General features: G+C 40.8%; 1 protein-coding gene across 1 annotated transcript in view; it reads right to left on the bottom strand.

Moving 5' to 3' along the window:
- LOC121421084 (mucin-12-like) overlaps positions 1–23179 on the bottom strand; it is a 69893-nt gene that overhangs the window by 5399 nt on the left and 41315 nt on the right. The window contains exons 10-12 of the mRNA XM_041615696.1: positions 13248–13394; positions 2899–2951; positions 1557–1627 (exon numbers count right to left, since the gene is read on the bottom strand). Coding sequence (XP_041471630.1) covers positions 1557–1627; positions 2899–2951; positions 13248–13394 — 271 coding nt within the window. The remainder of the gene's footprint in view (positions 1–1556; positions 1628–2898; positions 2952–13247; positions 13395–23179) is intronic.

Below are 23179 nucleotides of genomic sequence, written 5' to 3'. Positions count from 1 at the left end.
AAGCAGATATTGGGTTAAGAAGTGAGGAGGCTGAGGGGGATCTATTTGAGTATGAAGTTATAAATTGTTTTTTTTATCATTTTCAACAGAACAAAATAACAATTGAGATTCAATGTATGATAAATTTCCATAGTAAAACAAAGCAATTACAGAAATATTATAAACATAATAAAGAGTTTTAAAATGGAAGGACCCATTAGAAAAGCAAGTGCTTGGGTATCCGAATTCAGATGAAATTAGTTAATCAACTTGTAGGAGTGTTGCTTGGACTGAAGTTGATGTACGGTTAGCAGGCTTGGATGTGGCGCGATTAGACATGATTGTTTAAGTGAATCCTGCCACCCCGCAGTTGTGGACTATTAAAGCGGGATTTAAAACCTGCATGACAAATTGAGATTAACAGGCCGGTTGAGGGCAGCTTAGAAGAAACTGATTTTAGAAAAATATAAATGGTGGGAAGCTCACATTTTCTGAAAATAATTTTCAAATTCCTATATCTATTCGGGCAAAAGAGCTTGTCACTTGTGTCATTTCTCAAGAATCTATTTTTTTTTTAACTGTCCTTTTTATTTTTTTAGATTTTGAGATACAAGCTTTTCACACCCAAAATGATGGTTGATAAAAGTGGAATAAATGCAGAAGTGGAAAAAAAGGATAAACTTTGAGTGAATAATGATGAATAACATCTGATTCATTCCATTCCAGAAGTGGATCCAGTTACCATTCCAGGGACTTTATTTTTGCATGAACCATGTTTAATTGGGTTGGATCCATCCCTGCTAATTATACATCAATCTTACTCCAAACAACCCACAGGACCCCTTTTAGAGCCAATCAAATCATCTGGATTCTGAAACCAAACCATGGACACTATTCTACATTTTTTCCCTTTCAAATGCAATAGGACACAGTCATATTTATGTTACTTCCCATGTGTTTAGATAGAACTGCATACATGTAAGCCTGTTTCATGAAGAAATCAAAGTAAATCAACTCTTACTTGAAAATCATATAAAAATACTTAAAGCTTGTGTAAAGTTTTGGTAAATCCACCAAAATGCACCTATCACTATTCCAATTCATTGCTAGCTAATATGAATGGATATGCCCTATAACAGTTATGATGTGGAGGATATGAAATGAAAATGTGTTTTACAGGATAAATTTTGCGATTTTACATGGAAATTTAACTTGATCGGGTCACCCGATCAAATTAAAATATCTGTGTGTTTTTGTCTTTCAATTAAATCCTATTCCAAATCATGGAATGGGCTGAAACTTTCAAGATATGTTCTTTGTAACTTTTGGATATTGAATCACTAAATTTATAAGATAAGTGCTTGAATGCCCATTTTTTAAATTTAAAACAAGCATCGCCAAGAGAGGGCGCTATATATCCAAGATTTGAATATTTGAAATTTTCTCAGAGAAGTGCAGTTAGAAAAATATCTAACGGTCTCTACGCTTCAGTAAGATTGTCATATTAGATGATATTCGATTATCAATCACATTATTGACCCTTTACCAAAGCTATACACAAGCTTTAATAGCCTTACCAATTAATGTGTCTTTAGGTTTTCTCCTTGGTATGGGTGGTATGACTGGAGCAAACAACTGCCTGGGTACCCTGATAAAAATAACAAGTATAATAACAGGGTATATGAAAAGCTCTTTAGAGAAGGGTAATTGTTTTCAAATCTAAGAAATGTTCACTGTTTAAAGGGGACTTATCACCCTGATGAATAAAAATATTGGTGGTTTGATGAAAATCAAATATAATATCAAGAAAGTTATTAGAATTAAAAGTTTTGAATTTTTGATGTCATAAATGAGCAGCTTGCCCCATATGTTATGTAATGTAAAATTATTAAATTTCCATTTTTAATGGATCAAGATGACTTATTTGTTTTTTTTTGTAGAAATGGGTGTCATATTATTTGTCTACTGATATACTGAAGGTACAGTAAAATCTTTTCAAATTTTATGGGAAAATGATATTTCATTGATTGTTTTACATTCTTTGATGGATTTTTCTCAAACCTCTGGCAATATTTTTGATTATTTTTTTCTGCCATTTTTACAATAAACTCTTTGTCAGGGTGAACTTCCCCTTTAAGCATATATTCCAATAGCTCCTGTAAAAAATTCTAATGAAGTTGAACATAGACCGATAATCTGATTAGGGTGCTACATTAGCATATGCAGGCACACATTTGAGATGGATTTGGAAAAATAATGAATACTTGTTATTATATAACAAGATCAGACGAGCAACTTAATATGTACATCCCTTTTACTTTATCCTTATATTTCAATCAAAAAATCTTTAAAAGTTGGAATTCTGTATGTGTGGAATTGCTAATACTACATGAACGATGGGGCAGCTACTTTTATGACATCACAAATTTTCAAGAAGTCATAACTTTGGTATTACTTGCTGAACTTTTGTCACATTTTCTTTGTTGTGTTTCTCCGATATTGGTGTACTTATTGATATAAGTAAACGTGGAGCGTTGTGGCCCAGTGGATTAGTCTTCGGACTTTGAAACAGAAGGTTGTGGGTTCGAATCCCAGCCATGGCGTAATTTCCTTCAGCAAGAAACTGATCCACAATGTGCTGCACTCAACCCAGGTGAGGTAAATGGGTACCGGTAGGAAGTAATTCCTTAAGAAGCTGTGTGCACTATGAACGCCTAGCTTAGCCGGGTAATATAGGAGCGCCTTGAGCACCTAACAAGGTGGATATGTAAATATCCTATATTATTATTATTATTATATCAGGTTGATGCCAGGCTGGAAGGTTTTCACCTGGGAATGTAGAGATGATAAACAAAGTGGCAAAGTACATAATAGATGACAATGAATACAAAATAAAATAAAATAATCTTTTTTACTTACTCTTGCTGGCCATCTCTTGGAGTTTTCTTTCCTTCTTCCCTACTGCTATGATTCTGTTGATGCACATAGGAAAAAAAATAGTGTAAGAATGTATACACAATAAGCCAGTTCACAGCGCATGATCAACTTTTCTCACATGACCTTTGTGATTTTTCATCAGGAAAAGCACTATCACTTGCAAATGTAGATGTTGCGTAAGCTTTACCGGTAGAGTATTCAAATTGTAAGAACAAAAGGCATTGTATAGACCAGGTGACTAGAATAGTACATCAGGGACAAAGTTTGGAAATCTGTTTTATTGTCTGCCTTAGGCACATTTGACTATTGTTTAGGCTATTGTCAAACACCAGTGATTATGAAGGTTTTATTTATTACTCTTTGGATTGGATGTGATAAAATGAATATTTTGAAAGGAATACATGAATAATCATCATATCATAAATGCCTATGTCAGTGAATTTAAAAGCCACCTTCATGGTTTATCTTAAATTACCTTTTTTCTGCTCGTGCGCAGTTTACAATCGTGAACCGGCTTATAAACATATACTGGATCAAACCATGATAGGATGATACATTCTGATAGAAACCTCATAGAACACTAATGAGTTCATGGCTTTCTGTACAACGTACATGTAATTGAGCATTTGAATATAAAAAGGCCGAAGTCCATAGGAGGTCATTTTGAGAAAATAAAAAAAAGATTTTTTTTTATTCCAGCAATTAAAGAAGGCCCTTATTGATTCCTTGAAAGCATTGTTGATAAAATGTTACCTTTCTCTACAGGGTTCCCAGCTTTTCAATAAAACAAACAAATTTCCTGATTTTTCCCTGATGAAGTTTAAAAATTCCCTGGTAATTACTTTATCCCATTCTCAGACTCTCATGTTTTCTAAGTTGTTGCAGTGAATTACATACATGTATTTTCAGTATAAAAACAATAATGTAAAAACCAATAGTACCATCAAAACCAGTGCAACAAAGTATAAGCGTGCCTGAATGACTACCATGCTTTCGACTTTGGGGCTGACCAAACTTCCCTGATTTTTCTCATATTTAAAGCCTGTGTATAGCTTTGGTAAAGGGTCAATAATGTGATTGATAATCGAATATCATCTAATATGACAGTCTTACTGAAGCGTAGAGACCGTTAGATATTTTTCCAACTGCACTTCTCTGAGAAAATTTCAAATATTCAAATCTTGGATATATAGCGCCCTCTCTCAGCGATGCTTGTTTTAATTTTAAAAAAATGGGCATTCAAGCACTTATCTTATAAATTATGAAAATACTTACCTGATTTTCTTATTTACGAGATAACTCATACATCTACTTGATTTGCTAGTTCAGCCCTCTGGACTGCCATACCCGAAAAGAACTCCCAAGAATTTAAAAAGCGCGAGAGCGCCCTCTCCCGTTCAGGCTTACTACCCATGATCACCGCGCAATTAGCGTCCATCTTCCTCACCTTTCGCAAGCCCATACGTTGAAACATGTTGCTGCGCAAGGCGGAGGGTCGGTGGGAGGGTATCAAGTAGATGTATGAGTTATCTCGTAAATAAGAAAATCAGGTAAGTATTTTCATAATTTACTTCAATAACTCCATACATCTACTTGATTTGCTAGACCAGCACGGACTCAAACCGTAGGGAGGCATGTTTTCAATTGTAAGCCTAAGAAAATTTGAAAAAACAAAAACAACGAAATTTAGGGAGAGGGGGAAAAAGCCGCAGCTGCTTTAAGCGCCGAAGCAGCAAATCTCGCCTCGCTGGACGGAATGTCCTTCAAGTAGAAAGAAGTGAAGGAGTTAGTTGAGCGCCAAAAGGCGGCCCTCAAAAATGTCCTCGAGAGGAATGCCCTGTATACTCAGGAATACTAAGTATCATGGGCCCTCGGCCTAGTGTCAGGAGAACAACATCACCTGCTGACTAGAGCGTAAGAATCGGAATTTGTTGAAAATTTCAACAAGAATCGTGATCGGAAAACTGAAGCTTTTAAGGCTCAGTAAGTGATCAATCGACCAATCTGAGAAGGCGAGATATCTCAGAACCCCTGCAGAAATTTAAGCGTGCCGCTTGCTAGTAACTAGCATGCGACTAGCAGGGCGCTCGCTTAATAAGCGAGTGCATGCTAGCGAACAGTCCCTGCTCGCTAAAAGATCGCTTAACTATTACTCTGCACGCATATCACACGCTTATTAAGCTAGCCGCATGCTAGTTACTAGCATGCCGCAAGCTTGCGCAAGCTAGTCGCACGCTTCCCGCAAGCTTGGAAATTTCTGTAGGGGAAGCCTCCGCGTGGGAGAAAGCGCCCAGAATTCGATATCTGTCTCAAATGCGTGAGGGCAGAAAATCTGCAGAATTCTGATAGAGAGCTGTGGTAAAAAGTTACTAGCGGTCCGAAGGTGACCAGGAACGACGGAGAGTAGGGATTTAGGAAGAAAACCACTCGTAAGGCAGACAAGGGTCGAGAAAGCGACTGAGTGCCATCCTGTTAATAAGGAATGCCGCGGACATGTTGTCTATGTAGAATAGAGCAGTCTGGTCAAAAAAGCTCAACCGGGCGTGTCAGGGAAACAGCGCGGTACACATCACGACAAAAGTGTGTTAGACCGAGTGATCGAGAGAGAACTCAGGATCCCCTTTCTCCCATACTGATTGAAGCACCCTCAGATGGGTGCTTCAAAGCCCGCGGTGGAAGAGGTGGCTTGGCTCAAGCCACCATCGCCGAGAGAGCCCGTGAGGCTAGGCTGCGATGGCTGTCCGCTGGGCGGGGGAATCCCTAGCAGCAGCAAGCGTACGCCAGAGGGAGCTGGCGAAAAAAAAATCTGTCACGATATTACGTGTAAACGACCATCAAGAGATGCTCTAATCGGACAGACATCGCCAGATATGATACCTCAACCGTTACATTCCCAACGGAATCGAATGAGGTAGCAACGGCCCTGTCCTATCAAGTTAGGGACGGAAACTGGCTAAGAGTGTCGAAGTCCTCGCTTGAAGAAACAAGCGAAGGAGACTTGAGGAAGTAATCACAAAATTTCCATCAGTCTGCGGTGAGAACCAGTTGTTTATGAAAAAAGTCACAAGGCCTGTTTCTCAGGTGATCGTGAGAGCAAGCACCGCCGGCGCCGGTTGCGGCAGCGTGGAACAGTCCGATATCAGTAAGATAAGGAGCTCCAAAAAGCTGCGGGGGGTGGCAAAAATAAGCAGCGGGGGATGAGAATCTAAATTTCTAAAAGAAGAACTCCAGTGAAGTAAATCACTTACATGGAGAGACTCATCCACAGTCGGCCCGAGAGAAGGCGGGTCGTAGTGATCGTGGTTAGGAAGGCATAAGCATACATCCATCCACGGTTACATCATCCTCGGTCGTGCGGTGACCCTGGCCACATGCATTGCATGGAAGGATGATGAAAGCAGCATGCGGGGCGACTCGAGTGTGCCGTGAAAAAATTTCTAAGAAAGAAGCCGATTCGACAAACGGGCACGGTAAAGCCATCCACCGTAGACCACTCCGCACAAGGAGGGAACGGCGGAGACGCCCGCAAGATTGGCCCACATAGAGGGCAGTCTATAAGATAGACAGTTAGAGCTCGACCGATGGTCTGGCGGTGTATAGTTTGGTGTGAACTCGCCGACCCGGTACGGTGGGTGTGCCCAGAAAGTAGGCATAGAATGCCGACAGAGAATCCTGGGGCTTTAAACAAGTTTGAACGCACGTACATAGCCAACAATCTCATGAGATGTACGGTGGTTACTTTCCTCCGAGATGATGTTTACCCAACCGGGACAGACTCGGGGAACAGCTGTGAATGTCAACAGGAGGGATATCTAGCATATGAAAGCTGATTCCTTCCACGTATTCGGTGCGGGTGCTGCCGGCGGTGTCCGGGGGGACGACCGGTGATGGCAGCTCGGGCAGGGTTCGTACGAGCCGCCCGAATACGAGACAAATAGGTTAACATAATCATAATGTACCGGGTGGTGAAGGCATAGCGATTATTAAGCACAGGAGAACTTTTAATCGCCGTGACATTCAGATCCGAAATACATACTCATAAGCTCGGAGAGCTATGAGATAGTGAGACATACCGCTGAGCGGTGATGGTGCTCATATCAGAGTCGCCCTCTCTTCAGCGGCGATCGCTGGAGAACGGGTGTCTGTACTAGCCCTGACTCTGGCGTTGCAAGGGTAGGAGCTAAGTAAGGCAGGGCACCCTTACTTTCGAATAGAAAGTGAGGTTCAGGCCAGAAAAAACGACGGTCCCGTCGCCTGGGCGAACGGTCCGCGGACGTGGTAGGTTGCCCTCTCAAAGCAGCCAAACATTCTCACGAGAGAAGTGCGGCATGCGGTATGTAAGAGATTCATACCTCCAATCTACGGGCCCGCTTAGGGGGAAGAATGGAGAGAGTTACCGCTGAAGGAGTCGTCGCCGTATGTGAGCTTGACGTAGAGGGCGAATTCGGGAGTACCTGCATAATAATCGCCCCCCCCCTGCCTCTGCCTTCTCGCTAGCCTCGAGAGGCTTGAAAATTTCGAGACGGCGGCGCCGGAGCCTGGCGCTTCCGGGCAGCAGCAGAGCGGGGGTGGGTTTACACCCTCGGAGCTGGCGGCTTCCTCGTCGTAGGAGCCGCCTCGTCTAGAGCGACCCCGTCACTCTCCGAGACCCCCAATTCGGCCGATTGAGCTCGGAGCGCCTGAAGAGGCGGGGCGAGAAAATATGGACTCCCTTGCTTCATCAATACCCCCGCTCGGAGGGTAGATGTGAGGTAGATACTTGTCAAGCAGCGCCTGAGCGCTTACTGAAAAGTCGACCGCGGGATAGGGGTTGTCCTCGCACTGTCCGCCTTCGAGAGACTCCTCGTAAAGGGAGTCTCGCTCTATGGACTGAACCGGGGGGTTGTCCAGTAGGCGCCGGGGTGGCCCCGCGTGTCGGCTGGGACACGTGCACTGGCTGGCGATTTAACAGAATCGCTCGAGGATTTCCCGGGTGTCTGGTGGTTATTGCCCACTTGTCTCGCTTGATGCTCAGGGGCATCAGCGGGGTGAGTAGACGTCGAGGGTGGGGTGAACCCGCACTACTCGAAAGCAGAATGTAGCAGCATGAATAGCTGTGACATCTGACCACCGACACAAGGGTCTGAAGGAGGGACGCCCATGGCAACAGGGCTGGCCGACCTCACCTTCGACCTCTTCTTCTTCGCGGCCTCCGCCGGCGTGGCCGGGGCAGAAGAAGGCACAAGAGGCACGTGTGATTTCTTACGATTTGCCGCCCCTGGCAGGGCGGCCGTCAACAACGAAACTTCACCCGAATCTGACGGGGTCAGATTGTGGTCACAGTCTGATGTGTGACGCCTCTCGCGGTAGCAGAATGTAGCAGCATGAATAGCTGTAACATCTGACCACCGACACAAGGGTCTGAAGGAGGAACGCCCATGGCAGCAGGGCTGGCCAACCTCTCCTTCGACCTCTTCTTCTTCTTCTCTTTCTGCGGGCTCCGCCGGCGTGGCCGGGGCAGAAGAAGGCATGAGAGGCACGGGTGATTTCTTACGATTTGCCGCCCCTGGCAGGGCGGCCGCCGACAACGAAACTTCACCCGAATCTGACGGGGTCAGATTGTGGTCACAGCCTGATGTGTGACGCCTCTCGCGGTAGCAGAATATAGCAGCATAACATGTATGACTGTAACATCTGGCCACCGATAAGAGGGTCTGAAGGAGGAACGCCCATGGCAACAGGGCTGGCCGACCTCTCCTTCGACCTCTTCTTCTTCTTATTTTGCGGGCTCCGCCGGCGTGGCCGGAGCAGAAGAAGGCACAAGAGGCACGGGTGATTTCTTACGATTTGCCGCCCCTGGCAGGGCGGCCGCCAACAACGAAACTTCACCCGAATCTGACGGGGTCAGATTGTGGTCACGATCAGATTGTGGTTACAGTCTGTGTGACGCCTCTCGCGGTCAGGGGCTGGGCGATCTCTCCCGATGCTGTCAACGGAGGACGACTTATACGGCAGAGATCCTGACCTGTGCCAGGGGGAGAGAACCGCACTCTCCCTCCGGACTTCTGGTGACCTGGTAGCCGGTGGGTCGCATAGCCCTATGGGTGCTGCGGCGGCAGGACCTAGTTTAGGCTTGGAAGCCTTGGCTACCACTTTTTCCTTTGTCCGAGACCGTGGCACCACAGTCTCGGCCTTCCTTCTCTTAGCATCCGACCGCAAATTCGGAATGCTGATCGACGCACCCTCATACTCACCGCCGCCGGGCGCTCACCGCGGCGTCCCTCCTACTCGCCTGGAGGCGGCCGACTTCTGTAACTTGCAATCGGGACGGTCCCCGTGGAGGGCACCAGGTCCTCTGGGGCTGTGTTAGTCCCATTCAAAGGTACCTCTCTCTACCCTGAAAAAGGAAAAACAAGAATTTTTCTTTTTTTTTTTACAAAGATCTCGCTTAGATTAAAAGTGGAGACCGGAGTGGTCTTTCCCTCCTCCTAAAAGGAGTTTGTTTGAGCAAACAGAACAAAACAAGAGGGGAGGGGTAGGGAGGAAGAAGAACCTAAGAATAGTTTAGGTATCTGCCTGTAAGAAAATAAAAAGGAGGTCGGAGACTTTGAAAAAAGAAACTCCTACAAGGTTCCCCTACTATATTCTCTTTTTTGTGCCCGAAGGAAAAATTCGAAACAAAAATTCAAAAATGAATGCAAGTTCAGAAGAGAACGAAGTTTCCACCTGCGAAGAAACACAAAAACAAGCATTTCAGAGCAGGAAGAAAAGGGATTGAGAGACAAATAATTCCAGATAAGAGAAATTTTACGATAATTTCCAAGAGGAAAAAAGTAACCTCCTGTGGAAAGGTAAAGAAATTCAGAACAGGAGGAAGGAGGAACGTCTCTAGTAACGATTCCAAGAGGAAGAACGACACAGTAAATCCTCAAAGGGAAATCGTAGAGCCCGCCTGTCGAAGTAAAAAAATATAAGACTAGGAGGGCAGAGGGAATTGAACGAAGAAAACAATTCCGGGAAAGGTCAAAAAAAATTTCTAACAGGAAGGAGACCCCACCTGTAAAGAACAAAAAATTTTTTTTTTTTTTTTTTTTTTTTTTGGGGGGGGGATTGAATAACCAATCAATCAAGGTATAATTGCGTAAGCCGAATTAAACAATCCCCGAAGCATCTGTGAATAAAATATTAATCAAGAATTTTATTCAGAACAGAAAGGAAAAGGAATTGAGCTTTAAGATCCGCCTGTGAATAAAATATCAATCAAGAAATTTATTCAGAACAGAAGGAAAAGGAATTGAGCTTTAAGATCCGCCTGTGAATAAAATATCAATCAAGAAATTTATTCAGAACAGAAGGAAAAGGAATTGAGCTTTAAGATCCGCCTGTGAATAAAATATCAATCAAGAAATTTATTCAGAACAGAAAGGAAAGAGAATTGAAGAATTAATCAATCAATAATCAATCGAAAATCTTAATAAATCAATTCCAGAAAGCAAGGAAGGAACAGAGTTGAAGATCCCAACCTGCAAAAAGAAATAACAATAACACTAAGCCTGAGTCATATCGATTATTTTGAAAACCGGTGTTCGACAGCTCTAATTCGATCGAACATCGATGCATCGAATATTGAAGGCGGGGAAAATTTAGTCTTTTGTTTTTGCGTCGATGCGATGCGCTTTGCATATGCACTACGCACTGACGGTATGCGCTGGCGTTGGCCGGGTGAGCGTTGCACAAGCAGATGACAGAGCAAAGTTCGTTTGTATTTTCCATGATCACAAAACACACAAAAAAGGCCGGGGACCAAAGTAGAATTTCCCAAAATATCTTCAACAATGATATTTGCAGATGACAACATATAAGTTTAAAATGAAACAATAATAAAGACATGAATCACGCAGAGTCGATCCGAATGATTTTCGGTCGACTAGCATTCGCAGTCCATTCACCAGCCCCGTCCGCAGCTCCGTACACTCACTCTCCCGAAACGACAGGCGTGCTTGACGTCAGCGCCAGCAAACAATTGCAATCAACGGAGAGCGCTGTAACTTGCCTGAGATTGTGTAGTTGGATCCAAAATGAGCTCCAAATAAATTTATGGGAATAAATACGTAATTTTCTCTGGATGGTCATTTGAATTGCTATTCAATGCTGATATAACGATTGTGAGGAAAGATTGTGGAATATGAGTTATGACGATGTTCGAGAATTAATCCTGATAATGACAATCCAGTTTTTTAGACGCAATTGAGCATGCGATCAAAATAAATACGAATGTTTCGAATCGAGCCCTAAATTCATCTAAATTATTACGATTTAACAAGATTTTATGGTCATACTAAGAATATTGACGATGTCAACAAAGTATGTTACGTTCATATGGAAGAAATAATACTGGGATTATTTCTATTGTTATTCCATCTCTGGACGTCTCCTCCAAGCTCCGAGAAAATAAGCACAATGCGCATGCGTGTTTGATGACGTATGACATATTTTCCCATTCATGAAATCAGAGCCCAAAGTTGGGCACAAACTAGCTTCAAATTGATGGGAAAAAATATCAAACGCAATTTTCTCTGTTTTGTCATGTAAAATGTTATTATATGGTGATATTACGAACTTGAACAGAGTTTTTGCATGTAGACAATGTTCGAGAATCAATCCTGACGTGATGATTATTTTTTTAGACAAGTGCACTAGCTCGACTCAAGAAGTCAAGTCGATCGTCATGAGATGTCCGCCATTGAAAATTGAAACGAAATACAAACGTTTCACATCAAGCTCTAAATTCATATTAATGATTATCATATGCAAATTATTGTTAAATATTACGATTAAATAATGTTCTATGGTCATGATTTTAATATTGTTCATGAAAGCAAGATTTATTTTACGTTGATCGCGTCAATTTCCGGCCATTTTCTGGTTTGATTAAAGAACAATACTGCGCATGCACGATCGATGGCCATTACTTCCATTCATGAATTCATCGTGCATAAATTATCTCGGCACTAGCAGACGAGTAAGATTCGAACTATGATCGAAATAAACTTCAAATTAATGGTGAATGGCATCATAATTACTCATTCGGTTTCATTTTGGGGGCAATAGAAATCAAGTAAGTAGTAGTAAAGTTGGACATTACTGATATTTTGATGATTGATTGTGTAAACCAAACGAATCGGCCGGCCGACGTATTTTTTTTTTTCGATGCACCGATTTTGCAAAATCTGCACCGGTGTTCGATGACATCGATCGAACACCGATTTTAAAATCGATTCGACTCAGGCTTAAATAACACCCTCGACAACAAAGTGTAGAGGCTGTCTAGAATTTAATTCAAAAACGGCACCAAAAGCCACCACGCTTTGAACGTGAAGAACAATAACCATGACAGGTGGTGAAGGCTTGCTGCCACGTAGGCAGGCCAAGCCCGGTGCCTCGCGAACGCGCTAGCGATGCGGCGCGACGAGAACTCAAACGTTAGAAAAACAATTTAAGTGTCACCAAAAACACGTCTAAAAAGTCACGCCAGGTGTAAATTCTGAACACAATCTTACACACAAATGGAAAGATTGAAATTAAAAGGGAGAATGCACCACAGATAAGCGAAAATAATATACCAAAGCTCAAAAAAGATTTGAGCTCTTAGGAGACTTATCTGAGCACGTCTTGACAGGTGGCTTGCCGAAAGCAAAAGAGGAAGATGGACGCTAATTGCGCGGTGATCATGGGTAGTAAGCCTGAACGGGAGAGGGCGCGCTCGCGCTTTTTAAATTCTTGGGAGTTCTTTTCGGGTATGGCAGTCCAGAGGGCTGAACTAGCAAATCAAGTAGATGTATGGAGTTATTGAAGTAAATTTAGTGATTAGATATCCAAAAGTTACAGACAAAGAACATATCTTGAAAGTTTCAGCCCATTCCATGATTTGGAATAGGATTTAATTGAAAGACAAAACACACAGATATTTTAATTTGATCGGGTGACCCGATCAAGTTAAATTTCCATGTAAAATCGCAAAATTTATCCTGTAAAACACATTTTCATTTTATATCCTCCACATCATAACTGTTATAAGGCATATCCATTCATATTAGCTAGCAATGAATTGGAATAGTGATAGGTGCATTTTGGTGGATTTACCAAAACTATACACAAGCTTTAAGGCATTTGTCCTGATTTGAGGTATTTTTTATCAAATTCCCTGATGGTCTGGGAACCATGTATTTATCAATAAAGGAGTATGATAGTTTCACTTGGGAAAAGCGCTACATACATCCAACTAATCCAAATTCTATAACATTTTTTTCATCATTACTGTACATGAATTTTCACCATCTACGTTCATGTACCTGACTATTGGAGAGGCCTCCGCTCAACGGAACAACAGCGTTTTTAGATGGACTTCCCTTGCCGACCAATGAGAAGGCTTCGTCTATTAGAGCGTGCATCTTCTGTTTGGTCTCCTGAAGTGGTTCTGGTTGAATATCGACTTCATCCTTGAAGATAGGTAACAAGAATGATAAACTATTGGTTAGCATTGATTTGACTTTTAGTCTGCAGGCACAGACCCTGATTGAAACTTTGTGATCACACAAATGTGTCTTCTCGGAGAGACTAACATGTACAAAACATGCTGTGTCAATTCCTGAGCGTGAGGGCCTTTAGTACACAGGGCATGAGTAGACTGCACATTCAGACCCTTAACTCAAGTGAAGGGTTTGCACAGCAGACTAATTTGACTTTAAAAAGTCTGAGCAGCAAGGTCCCATTTGCCACCTGTGCAAGTGATGTTGCAAAAATCAACGACCTAAAAAAAAAAAATAACACCCAAAAATAAGAGCAAGTAAAGTACACGGGGGGGGGGGGATCAAATTTATTGATGTACACATGTGTGACCCCCTAAAAGAGTTTTTCTCTGTGTGAAAAATAACCCCCTAAACAACTTTTTTTCGGGCTTTATTCACACATTTTGGCCCCTAAACAAGATTTCGCGTTTCCCTGGGTCGTTGATTACAATTGGGAAGAACAAGAACAATTTTCAGAAATGAGAAGGAAAAATCCCCTGGGGAAAAAAAATACCCTAAACATGTTTGGCTAGTCTAAAAAAAAGCTTTGAAAAAGTATCGTAAATAAATTTGAGTAATGCAGAGCTACCAAGTCTCACGAATTTATGCGAGACTCAAACATTTTGGACTCTTGTTCATCCCCTCAAATCTCTGTCTCATGCAACTATCACAGCCTATCCCCATATACATTGTACACAATGTCTGTGATCTCACTCAGATTCACAGAAAATCTCACGCATAGCTGGTCTTTGAACTTGGCATCTCTTATTTGACCCTGCGATTTACCAGTCTTTCAAAACCCCTTTTTTGGGTGAAAATCTGTGTTTTTTATACGGCCCGCATCCGAAACTGAATCAAAAACACCCCTTTAAAAAAGTTTGATAAAAGCGTTTGGTCATGCATGTGTACAGCAATATATCTGACTCAACCGTCCTGGTAAAGTACTCCAAGATGAATATGAATTCTGCTGCCAGGGATTAAAGCAAGGTGATATCATTCATAAATAAAGCTGCCCTGTGGATTAACATTTTGTCTACTGCATCCTTCTTTCCATGTTTATTCATCCAGGACCTTCAGGCCTCAGCAGCCAGAACTTGATTATTCCATTCATTCATACTGTTATGTAATACCTTTTGTGACATCCCTCACACTGAACTTGGCACAGGCATTGTGCAGGAGCTTTTTGTTTTGGTGATGAATAAGATGGTTACTAGGGGTGAACTATCTATTTAAGTGGTAGGCTGGGGGGGGGGGGGGCAAAGAGTGGGTGGACATGATAGCCCTGCCAACCTTGCATCATTTCAATTACAGTCCCCCGATAGATAACAGCACATCTACAACAGAAACGCCTCCCCATCCCAGGCACTCCGTATAATAAAGGTAAGTTAGTTAGCTTTCAAATAAGTTTTGTGATCGATTTTAGAAAGAGATTTGTGCTCTTGTCTTATTATATGAGTTACTGTTCATTAAACTTTTGCTGCAAAAATGTCTTCTGTGCCTTGGTCTGTTTAGCCACAGAAAGCACAGAGGGTTTGATAAAAAGCACTGGTTTGATAAAAAACAAACAATAAAAAGGTTGTGAATTGTGAAAAGCACTTATTCTGCGACGTCACAGACATGCAGCACATCTACATGTATGTGTTGTGTGCTATAGAGTGGTGCTGAAAATCAGTGAACCGCACCAGAAAATGCACTCTCTCATTCAGAGTGTAAAATAGGTGGTTTCAAACCGCCTCGATCACAAGAATCCCTGTTAAATTACGAGAACTTTTTTAGGCTGAAAAATACCCATTAATGATTCCTGCATTCACACCGCCCTGGAACACACTCTTTGGGATAAGCACCTGAAGTTACGAGCATGCGCAGTATGGTCTGATAAGCAGGCAAGGCGCGAGATTAAAAATCACTAGCCCAGCAGCCACCCACGGCGCCGCACACAACGACATGCTGGGCTAAAAATTCCCGTAATTTGCTTTCACATCGCCAAAATACCTGCGACCTTGGAAAAATCCCCGAGAAAGTTTTCGTAATTTCGCCAAGTACCTACTATTTAGCGGGTATTTTCTTTCGGGGAAATTACGCATAGTTTGCTTTCACATTACCAAAATACCTGGTATTTTCTGATCAGGGTGAATTTCCAGATCAGAGAATACCTGGAACTGACGAACTTCGAGGCGGTCTGAAACCACCTAAGGTAGATAGTACTACAATGCCGGGCAGGCCCTGGGAAACAAGCTTTTAATACTGAATGTTGTACAAGATGAATTAACTGACTTGCCAAGAAATTTGCACAGAACAAAAGCAGGAAAAAGTTGATATTCATGATATCCTGATGGATGTTGGGCTCAAAACTTTATCAGTCTGTTGATAACTGATGGATATCTAAATTCCGTTTAGGAACGTGAATGTTGTAAGGTGGGTCACTCATTGCATTGTTATGAAAATATTGCGCAATCTAGTGGTACCACGAGCCTAATTACAGCAGCAGGGCTAAATATATTCGTTCGACCCAACCCATTCAAATTTTTTCAATTTGATATTGCTGATTGACAAAAGTGTATGAAAATGACTCAAAATCTAACACTGATTCTAGAAATGGTAACTACTGAACTTCCTTTGCCCAAACTGGGAAGATATATCAATGACTCAGAATTATTTTTTGACTAGCGGAAGAATTGGGGCTATTTTACAGTTTCAGTTGATGAATTGGATCCCATCATAGCTATCTTCAAAGAAGGCGATTTATTTTTAGAATGAGCTGGCTATGATACCCTTCTCTGGTCAGATATGGAAAGTCAGAATCCTATCCAAAGGTAGTAAACATTCGACCCTCTAATTTCACATTTATTTTCATGAATTTTTCTTAAGTGCCATTTTAACACACAAGTCTATGGGGAATGTTCACCTGTGTGACACCTAGTACTTTTATCACCTGCTGTGTGTGCTTCAAGGCAAGGGACCAAATAACTTGATTTTCACAATTTTTTTTTATTAAATGGCTGTTTTGGGGGCACATTGAGGCTATTCCTGGATTTGGGGTTCAGTGCTTTCCTTTAATCAAGGGTGATTTATTTTGCTCAACGCTGAATTATACTGTAAAAGCATATATATACCTACTTATTCTGCTGCACATGGATGTAAGTAGAATATTGATTTTTACACAAAACGACTTAAAATGCTTTTAAATGAATTTGGCAACCAACCCCTTACAAAATTATCAGAGACAACCTTTCTAAATTGGCAGTGACATCATCTTTCATAATATACTACTAAAAAATAATGTCCAACGGGAAAATCAGATTCCTCTGCATACATAGTGTAAAATTGTACACATCAATTCAGAGTGTAATCATGCTAATAATGCATGAGTCCACATACGTCATGGTCTTATTTTTTTCTCAATGTTTGGTTTCTATCTAAAATGATTTATCTACACGCCTATAATTACTTTAATTACAAATTAACTTGATGATTAACAGTTTATTATACTTTCACCGAATGTTCCATCTTATTTGGTATAACTGTAACATTATGTTAATCTGCCCTGCTTGTGTCATAATGTGACCATGTCCTGGGCTCTCTTTTATTCTGTAAATGTAGATGTATTGTTGTCATTCTTGCACTGTTCCTTTATTGCTTTTCGCACAATAAAGTGATGCAAAACAACTGTCTGCGGCAGATCTCGGGTAACGTTAGAACAGGTGGTGTTCCCCAAGCAACTAATTTTGCAAATTTTAGGGGCAATTTTGGCTGTCATGAGGGTGAAATTGCCCATCCTCATACCCTTTTCATAAACCTATCCTCCAATTAGCCGCCTAAGAGTAATGCGGATAATTCAATAAAAATTGCGTTCATAAACTCCGAAAATAAGCCGCATTATTTTTATGAGCGCCCGTCCTGAAAAAGGCGGATAATCGCCATGACAACTGGACACGCCCCCTCTGATGCGGTTGTGTTGGAAAAGGTGACCTTGTGACCGCATCATGGCAATTATCCGCATTATTTGGAAATGCGTTCGTAAACTCAAAATCTTATCCCGATGCTGCTATTATGCGGATAATAGCAGCATCGAAGTAATGCGGATAACTCTTGTCCTCCTCCAATTTTACGACCAAATTATGCTGCTATTAGCCGCCTAATTCATTTTAATTGGGTTTATGAAAGGGGTATCATATAACTATCATGCTTCTGCATTGAGAGTCAAAGCACACCTCCTGAATATTCAGCTCTTCGTAGAATATTTCAACATACATGTACCTTCTCTATAAATGGAGTCTAATAAAGTAGCCGCAGACTGATAATTTGTTGAACTTTGGTATTCAATAAAAACATGAATATTCTGGTTCATTTCGGTTTATTCCTCTCCCCATTACATGATTTTATTATGCTCTGATAGTTTTATGCAATGCCAACAAAGACAAATTTCTAATTGTAGACCAATCTATCGATCTGAATCTATCCCCTATTTTCATTTTATTTTCAAGCAAACTGGAATTCCCCACTAGATGGATTTACAAAAAAAAACATTCCAAAGGTGTCATTACATGACAAGTAGGTCATGGTAACAGCATGATAACATCCTCGTCATAACAACGCAAAATATTGATAACAAAATTACTAAATATAGAAGGGAGCTTTTGAATCAAATGTATAATGGATTCGTTCTTCAAGGGGAGGCAGTCACGGCTGAACGTTTTAGGTCCCATGTGCAGATGCATGTGGTGTATGCAAATGTATGTAGCCATTGTAGGTTCCGGCGAGCCATTTTCTCAATCGATTTCATTTTTAATCTAATCAAGAAATGCATTTTGTTAACCAATACATATTTTTTCTCCATATGAAAGCTTCAAATTCTTGATATGTTGTTCACAAAATGCCATTCTTGATATAGAATGGAATGTTCATCTTTTGTGTTGGTGGGGGGCACAACAATAGATGCCCCCCCCCCCGAACAAAGGATAATCCTCAGCTGCAATGCCCATTGGCAATGCTTGAAATAAACAAGTGGAATGCCTCTGGCCGTCTCACCTGCATCACGCGGTTCAATATAGCAGCAGTGCTGACTTTGAATACTACTCTAACTCGCACAAGATGTTCAGTGATACATGGTTACTCTTATGTCCACTTTTTATGAACGAGACCAATAAACTTACAGAGATATGATGGTTATTCAACAAAAAACCCCAACATGGCCAAAGTTCATTGACCATACATGACCTTTGACCTTGATCATGTGACCTGAAACTCGCACAGGATGTTCAGTGATACTTGATTACTCTTATGTACAAGTTTCATGAATAAAATCCATTAACTTTCATAGTTTTGATGGTAATTCAACAGATAAACCCAATTCGGCCAAAGTTCATTGACCTTTGACCTTGGTCATGTGACCTGAAACGCGCACAGGATGTTCAGTGATATTTGATTACTCATATGTCCAAGTTTAATGAACTAGACTAATAAACTTTCAAAGTTATGATGGTAATTCAACAGATACCCCGATTCGGCCAAAGTTCATTGACCCTAAATGACCTTTGACCTTAATCATGAGACCTGAAACTTACACAAAATATTCAGTGATGCTTGATTACTATTATGTCCAAGTTTCATGAATCATATCCATAAACTTTCAAAGTTATGATGGGAATTCAACAGATATCCCCAATTCGGCCAAAGTTCATTGACCCTAAATGACCTTTGACCTTGGTCATGTGACGTGAAACTCATGCAGGATATTCAGTGATACTTGATTAACCTTATGTCCAAGTTTCATGAACTAGGTCCATATATTTTCCAAGTTATGATGACATTTCAAAAACTTAACCTCAGGTTAAGATTTCGATGTTGATTCCTCCAACATGGTCTAAGTTCATTGACCCTAAATGACCTTTGACCTTGGTCATGTGACATGAAACTTTAATAGGATGTTCAGTAATACTTGATTAACCTTATGGCCAAGTTTCATGAACTAGGTCCATATACTTTCTAAGTTATGATGTCATTTCAAAAACTTAACCTCAGGTTAAGATTTGATGTTGACGCCGCCGCCGCCGTCGGAAAAGCGGCGCCTATAGTCTCACTCTGCTTCGCAGGTGAGACAAAAAATGGGATTCAAGGAGAATATGGCTGGCAACACAACAGGCCAAAGATTTTTTCTTTAATTTTGGGGACTACTTTTCACAACTTTTTGCCCATATCTGCAAAATAGGATAAGATTTAACATTGTGATAAACAGGGATTTCCAGTGCTCTCTTGAGCATTTTGGGGACTGACACTTCCCCAGCCCCTGTTTTTCCCCTGAACAACACATCCAGTACAATGGAGTACCGGGGTGACAGCCACTTTTTATAACAAATTTCTTTGCTAAGGGTATATGAAGCTAAGAAAAATATTTCAAATAAAATACCATGCGTCTTGAAGGTAACACCTGCTTCTCTCTCCTGAGAATTAGGTTTCTTGATTTTGATTCTGATGCCTTTCCATGTCTTATCTATCATTTCACTGGAATTCTGTTCATTCCAGATGTTTACTCAATTAGTTCACTCAATTTTCATTTTGAAGATGAAAAGTTTTGACAGTTTCCTCATTCCCAATGTAACATGTTATTATATTTAGTATTCATACAATAACCAGGGTCCAACAAACGGCTCCACTGCAATACTGACACAAGGAACATGCTCAGATTTTCCCATTGCAACATACCTTGTTTTGGAAAACCCCAGGCCAGCTGTGTATTGCATTAAGCCCTTTAAATCATGAATATGTATGATGCACCTCCTGATTGGCTGGCTTGTATATCTCTGAAGGATGACCTTCATGCATATTCATGAGTGGGGCTTTTAAACTGCATGCTGATTGGCTACAGCTGAGGGTATACTATGGGCATGTTCCTGAGGTAAACAATGCTTGAACTTTGCCTTGCTCATGCTCTTGACTGACATGATATAGTCTTGTAATGCAGACCTATGTTGATGATATACAGATAGCATACAAGTATGTACAGTATAAAATAAGTAAACATGCAAACATGATTGAATTTCATTCTGTTATAAACAATTCACATCTTTATTAGCATTCTAAGAAATGAAGGGGGTGGGGTCAATGTCTGTTAGGTAATAAAATGAATAAAAAATCCCGTTTTCTTCCTTTTTCACTTTATTTTTAGGTTTAATATTGGATCAATGTATACTACCAATAAATGCATGCAAAATTATAGGCACCTTGACAACAAATGTCTATATGATCAAAATACAGATACAATACTGAAGTATGGCTTTATCTTCCAAGACTTTTCAAAGCTGTGCATTTAAAGCAGAGGCTCAATTGAACCAATGTTCTGAATCAACTAGCCACCAAGACAACTTTTATTCAAATGATCTAAATAGTGAAAGATCAGCACATTCTCAAATGTATTGAAATTGGAGAGGGATTTCACGCTTGCCTGACTGGCATTGTGCAGAATTTATTTACACTCTTTTTCATCAAATAACTGGAAAAAATATATAATCTATTCCACCCTTGAAATAACACTGGATCTGCACATTTGCAAATTTTATTCATACTTCATCGGTTCTCAGACAGACATGAAATGGTCCGCATGATTTACAGTACTCTTTCCAGAATTTGTGAGTAATGGTGTAGATTTATATTTTGTAGTACTTTTCAGTTCAGTTATTCAGAAACACAGCACATTCTTTAAGTGGGATGAGCAAACTGAACCAACAACAATCTGATTCAGACAATGCATGAGCTTTTCAAACAAAGGCATAAAAGACAGCGTGTCTACATTTTCCAAACAGTATGAAGAGGATGATGTCTGTTTCAAGGGGCCATGGAGTTTCTCTTAATATTTTGCAAGTAATGTTTGATAAGGTAGTTGAGGAGAGATTTCATAAACTTTGAGTAGGGAGGGGTAAGGTATTACAAGCCAAAGAACAAGGCTATGAGAGTGTTCTCACTGCCTTGTTTGCTTACCAAAATCTTCAGGGTTAATTCACAAAATTGCCATACCATCTATTGCCAACTCGTCCACTCATCACAGTCTAACTTCATAGTCTAATGCCATTCCACTCATAAACATTTTTGTCTAACAATTTTCTAACGACGATTCGGTCCAATAGCCACCTTATTTTTATTAATTTGGCCCAATTAACACTTATTCAAATTAGACCAAACGGTATATGGACTAACTTAACAATTGGACCAACTGGTTAGTAGATGAAATGGTGACCAGTTGAAATGGCACTCAGACAATGTGGATAGTGGACGAACTGATGGTAGACCAAATGATATCAGATGAATTGACATTAGACGAACTAAAAAAAAAACACCCTGAAGAAAGAGAGTGAGGGAGAATGAGGGTAAAGAGAGAAATGGAAAGAGAGAAAGAGACAGGTTATACATGTACATGTACAGACAGAAAGGGGAGGGGCGATTCTGACCAAACTTCTTTACACCTTAGTCACATTTGCTCTACGGTGGCCGTACAGCGAGTCGAAAACGGGCATTTGCGCATTTTTTGTTCCAGCTACATAGATACATGTAGGTGGTTTGAATGAAAATGAATAAAATGGCTGTTTTGCTTTTCAACTCACCGTACGGCTGCCATAGAGAAAATGTGATTGAGGTATCAGGGAGAAGGTAAATAGAAAGAGAGAGACAGGTTATGTAGAGAGAAAAGAGGGGGGGGGGGGAATTCTGACAAATTCCTGCAGCTATATTACAAGCAAAATTAACAGGGCAATGAATAAAGACCAGGAGAGAGGGAACAAAAAACGGTGAAGAAAAGTCTTAAAACAAAATATATCCTTTGGATAGTGACATTGAATGAAACTGAGTCTACTTGGCACTGGAAAACCCAACTTACATGCATGTATGCAATAGACCACTGCTATCGCACACATACATGGACAAGGGTCTGAACTTCCAGACTAGCTACATGTACTAGGCCAGACAAGGTTTTTAAATAACAACAAACAGCTGCAGCCCATCCCACTCTACTGTCTGACATCACTGGTAAAACATCTCTCTCAGCATACTGGGCAATACCTTTAGTGTACTCCTATCCAAAAACGCATACTACCAAGAAAAATTGATTTCATACAGCACTCATCGTCACATCTGGCAAGTAATATCAAACGCTTGTCATTGCTGTGTGAACAAGTGAATTGTTTAAGGGATTTCTAATATTCAGGTATGTTACAATTTCTGCATAGCTTGACTTGATATGAAGGGTCTTGGGGTTGATCCATTAGAACCCGTTCTCATTAATGCCCTAAAACTAGTTTAGTGGAAACTAGTTCAACCTGTAATGAGAACGATCAAAGCAATCCTGGAGGCAATCTTCCAAACTGGTTCGGGAAACCCATTTGCAATATATTTTTCAAGATCGCTTTGCCTCATTTCAGCATACTATGCAAGTGAGGACACAACCCGTCTTCAAGAAGCGATCTTCGCCAATTTTTAGCGTGCTACTCCACACATAGTGTGTAGAATGTATATGGTGCGGTTTCAAATTTCGCGCGAAACATGTACATGTATCCCACCGAGAACGTTCCCATAGCAACAAGATCACTTTAGGTGAAGTGGTTTTGAAAACTACTTTGGGGTGATCAAATGGGAACGCTGGCAAAGTGATCTTCCAAACTGAATTCCTGAACCGCTTTCCAGTAACTAGGTTTAGAAATTATAGTGTGAACACTGTCTTAGATTACATC

The sequence above is a fragment of the Lytechinus variegatus genome, chromosome 9 (assembly GCF_018143015.1).
Source record: "Lytechinus variegatus isolate NC3 chromosome 9, Lvar_3.0, whole genome shotgun sequence".
Classification (NCBI taxonomy): Eukaryota; Metazoa; Echinodermata; class Echinoidea; order Temnopleuroida; family Toxopneustidae; genus Lytechinus; species Lytechinus variegatus.
This window is presented reverse-complemented; position numbering and strand designations above follow the sequence as displayed.